At 45.8% G+C, this 5000-nt stretch overlaps 1 protein-coding gene across 8 annotated transcripts in view; it reads right to left on the bottom strand.

The window, feature by feature from the left end:
• bin1b (bridging integrator 1b) overlaps positions 1–5000 on the bottom strand; it is a 31920-nt gene that overhangs the window by 3629 nt on the left and 23291 nt on the right. For 2 of the 8 annotated variants that reach the window (XM_042080632.1, XM_042080633.1), the window contains 2 exons: positions 3350–3373; positions 1730–2413 (listed from right to left, as the gene is read on the bottom strand). The exons of the other annotated variants lie outside the window; for them this stretch is intronic. In XM_042080632.1, the coding sequence (XP_041936566.1) occupies positions 1952–2413; positions 3350–3373 (486 nt within the window). In that variant the 3' untranslated portion in view covers positions 1730–1951. Of the gene's footprint in view, positions 1–1729; positions 2414–3349; positions 3374–5000 lie in introns of those variants that run through there. 8 annotated transcript variants of the gene reach the window in all.

Below are 5000 nucleotides of genomic sequence, written 5' to 3'. Positions count from 1 at the left end.
ACAACTACACAACACAACACTCATCATACACACAACTACACAACACAACACTCAACGTACACACAACTACACAACACAACACTCATCATACACACAACTACACAACAACTCCACCACTGAAACACAGTCCAAACACACACCATAACCACATCTACACAGTACAGCTCACCATAACACAACTACACAACAACTCCACCACTGAAACACAGTCATAAACACACCATAACCACATCTACACAGTACAGCTCACCACAACACAACACTCATCATACACACAACTACACAACAACTCCACCACTGAAACACAGTCATAAACACACCATAACCACATCTACACAGTACACACACACTTAGAGTCAGACAACTCCTTCACAAACGTCATCAAACATATCAAACCCATATCTACACACACCTGCAGCCAGATAACCCTTCTGCCACCTCAATACAGCCACACCTGCACACAGCTGATCAGAGTACAGGTACACACCTCGACTGTGATGATAATAACCAGAGTAACGACCTGAGGGGTATTTCACAAAGGCAGAATTAAGACATCCAAGATAAGTGATAAAGCGAGGTTTGACATAGCGTTGTCTGGTCATCCTAGCTCAACTCGTTTCACTAATGCCAATCCAGGATGAGTAGGAGCGACTATGTCAAGCCAGGTGTAAGTAATTCAGGATGTGTGCGCGTTCTCGTTTCTGCTCCAAAATGCCCACGGTTGGAATAAAAAAGACGCGGAAAATAGCGTCATTCACACAAAGTGAACAACCGCTTTTGATATAGACTACCAATGAAGTAAAGTTATCCTTTTTGGAATGGGGAATCATGGCTATTTCTGTAAAACAGCAGAAGTAGGCGTGGTAGACCAACTGAATGCAAATTTACGTATGCACCAACGTGTGAGTGCTTCCTTGTCTCGGCACGCAACATCATTAAGAAAGCGCTTGCCACAGCAAAGATGCACATAGTATGATATACCTTAATATTATAGTTGAAAATACCTTCGAAAACTTGCCCCTCCACTTCCAATCAACTACAGTAGGCGATTCATTAAACGTCTATCAATAAAATAAGCAAACAATGAGTACCTAGGCCTATGTTAATAATTATAAGGCGATCACAATTAAAATAATATCCATATGGTAGTAGGCAGACGATCTGTTTTGTTTTGCGAGCAAATACATTTAGCAAATAGTTTATAAATGGAATAAAGCTCCTTAAAATTAGCACAGAGGTCTGAACCAATAAGACCACATAATTACCATTAGAATTAACTTAGCTTGGCTGTTAGCCTGGTCGGGACCAGGCTAGGTGCAGAGAATAAATCCCCATGGTAACTTATGTGACATCTCTTTTGTGAAACCAAGTCAAGGCTAAATTCATCCAGGATAACATAAAAATCCCAGCTTAATCCCTTATCTAGGTTTTGTGAAATACCCCTCTGGTTACTGACTTACTAGACACACCCACAACACCGTAGCCCCCCCCCCCAACACAGTAGCCACCCCCCCAACACAGTGGCCACTCCCCCAACACAGTAGCCACTCCCCCAACACCGCCTCCATCCCTTCCTGTCTCTTTTCAGGCCAATTCACACCAAAGATCCATGACGAGACCAGCTGCATGACGAGACCAGCTGCATGACGAGACCAGCTGCAATGTTCATTTTACCAGCAGCTTGCTGCAACACACTGTTCATTTTACCAGCAGCTTGCTGCAACACACTGTTCATTTTACCAGCAGCTTGCTGCAACACACTGTTCATTTTACCAGCAGCTTGCTGCAACACACTGTAAGAACTGAGGGGGGCTCACACCAGTGAAGAGTACCAGCGTTGTCATAACAACGCCTTTGTTACACCACTCATTGTAGCCACATGAACTAGCTAGCTGGCTAGTTAGCCAGCAAAGTTAACTAGCTAAGCTGACCAGCTAACAGTCAAATTATGTTATGTTTTGGTGACTTTGAGTGAACGGAGTTCATAAGTGTCGAGTGTGAATCTTTGGTGTGAATCGGTCTTTACACTCTGAGTCTCCTCCTCTTCCCACTGCGGCTGCTCGTGTTCCGCCCACTCTGATTGGCCGTCTGCTTCTCTGTCCTCCCGCCCTACCTCGGCCTCGTATTCGTCCCCCGGGTCGCCCCAGCTGGCCTGCGTGTAGTCCTGCCCCGCGGCCTGCTGGTCATCCCAGCTCTGCTCCTCATACGCCTGACCTTGGCCAGGGTCGTCCCATGTCTGCTCCCCGGAGTGACCTTGGGTGCCCTGGTCGTCCCAGCCGGGCTGGGTCTGGTCGTCCCAGCCGGGCTGCTGGTATTCCTGGGCAGGCAGGTTGTAGTGGTCCTGCTGGGGGGGGGTGGTGGCCTCCTGGTCCCACTGCTGGTGCTGGTGCTCAGGGGCGGGGGGCTGCTCCGCCTGACGGAGGAGGAGGGGTGGGCAGGTGGTTTTGGCAGGTGTTTGGAATGGGGCATTTTGAGAGGGGACAGAGAGGGATTGGTGGGGGCAAATAGGGCAGGAGGCCGAGGGTCCAAGGGGTGACAGGGGTGCAAAGGCGAAGGCAAGGGGGCAGTGGAGGGAGGTTTGGGACCAAAACAACAGATTTTGAGAAATTAAGTTCTACAAACTGCTCAGTCCTCTGTTTTCCGGGTTCCATTAGGTTCTACGTTTCCATAATTTTGGGGGTTGCTACGCACAAACACACGTACACCAAAGTGGACAACTCACCGTAAAACATAATACCAACCCCCCCCCCCCACACACACACACACACACAGGCCCCTCTAAGGGACAGACACACACACACACACGCACACACACGCAAGGGCTGCCTAGCACTTTTGAGATGCTACGCAACACTCAAGATGGCCGAGGGGTGCATTTCAACCCCAAATATGAAGAGCAACAACACACACAGGATCCACAGACAACAGACTCTCAGTCATCACGGAGTCAGGATAGAGTGTGTGTGGGTGCAGGTGTGTGCATGAGAACATGTGACTGGCTCGTACACCAGCATTATGACATCTCACACATTTCAGCTATGAACCCCACCCATCACACTCAACACAGGGCATAGGTCCCTCTCCACACATGCAATGAGTTAGTGCAATTAGTTACTGCTTTGGTCAGTAAGATGTCTCTTGTCTGGTACCTGCATGTCTCATTGGAATATCTACCTGCAAGTGCTTGTGCTTGGATATGAAACTGCATTTCTTTTCTTTTAGAGAATGCTCTTCTGAGTACGACACTGCACTGAGAACTTAGAATCTGGGGAGCCAACATGGTCCCCAGAGAAGTAGGAAGTGGCCTGTGGGTACAGGAAACTGGGTCGGGGAAACAGGAAGTCCTTACCTGCCATGAACCCCAAGATGGCGCCTTCCATGAGGCAGTGAGGAGGATGAAGGACACAGGAAATTTAGGAAGTAAGTAAATTAGTAAGAATTTTATTTTTTAGTGTTTATTTTCTTTATTCATATTATATTATTTAGTGACATGAGGAACGAGGGATAGAGTGAGAGGAGGGTGGAGGAGTGAAGCAAACAGGGATTTCAGACACGGGACTTGGGAACGTTATTAATTAAATCATTTGAAATTTGAAATCCTTATTGAAATCCTTAATTGTTAATAGCTTAAATGTTATTCTGTTTCTGTAGCTGTAGCTCTGTAGCTTAATTGTTTAAATGCTTAAGTCGCAATGGATAAACGCGTCTACCAAACGAATAAATGTAATCATGGCATTCATGAGTTTTGGGATTATTTGTTTCAGTGGATTCTTCTTTTTCTCCATCTGCCAAGTATTTAAGTATCTTGGAAATGTATAGCTCTAATCTATAACTATAATATATGTATATCTCTAATCTATAACTATAATATATGTATAGAATATATTTTTATCATGACTTTATCTATACTAGGCATACAGTAATAATTAGTACCACAAGCCAACTCTATGCTGGGTGGATGCTTGGTCAGCTAGAGCAGGAATCGAGCTCGTCTACTGAAACAGATGCCCCATGAACGCCTCTGAACGTCCCCCATCACCACATCTTCTGCTTTAGGTCTCCCTGCGCCCTCTAGTGGTGGACTCTCCAACCAAAACACATCACATTCTCACAGGAACCACCTCACGTTCTAACCGGAACCGGCCTGATACTTGGCTGGTTTCACCCCCCTTCTCAGCTCTTCCTCAGATACCACTGATGGTTTCACAGCAGCAATCCCAGTTCCCAGTGTAGAGACCCTCTGCAGTGCTGCTCAGGTGAATGTGATAGCACAGTCTAGTAGAGGGCAATTCCATGGAAAATTATGTTTTCTGTAACATCCATAACGCCAATAAAATGTGATGGTATGGTATGATGTGAATGATTACATGAAATTTGAGCATTTGCTATTTTTTGGCTGAAGAATGTAAATGAGGAAAAATGCACAAAAAATAAATGTTATCATTCACATCAAACAAATGCCAAGGCATTTCACTGGCGTTATGGATGTGACAAAAAGTCCATTTTCCGTGGAATTGCCAGAGAACAGGTAAGACTTTGCTGGAATGAAACCCTCCATAACTGCTCTCTCTTTCCCCTCTTCCTTTCTGTTTCATGAACACTTCCCTTCCTCCACCGCTGCCCATTGCTGGGTTTTGTTTGTTTGTTTGTGTGTTTACAACAACTTTATTGACCCTTGATAAAGTGACCTTGAGATAGACATGGTATTGAGGTCCAAATCAAGCAGACTGCCCAGTGTTAGTTTCTCATACTGATGCATGTGTCACACACACACACACACACACACACACACACACACACACACACACACAAGAGCATGAGCACAAACATCGGTGGGTTAGCTAAAAGCTGGCCTATGACAGCTTTGGTTCATGCACGATGAAGAGAACAGGTCTCCCCTACACACAGTGGTCAGTGAAAGAGTGCACATGAGTACCCCCTACTGGCCAACTCTGTAATCACATCAGGCCTGTGACTGGAGATGTGTATGCAGACAATGT

Source organism: Alosa sapidissima, chromosome 23 (genome assembly GCF_018492685.1).
Source record: "Alosa sapidissima isolate fAloSap1 chromosome 23, fAloSap1.pri, whole genome shotgun sequence".
NCBI classification, from domain to species: Eukaryota; Metazoa; Chordata; class Actinopteri; order Clupeiformes; family Clupeidae; genus Alosa; species Alosa sapidissima.
This window is presented reverse-complemented; position numbering and strand designations above follow the sequence as displayed.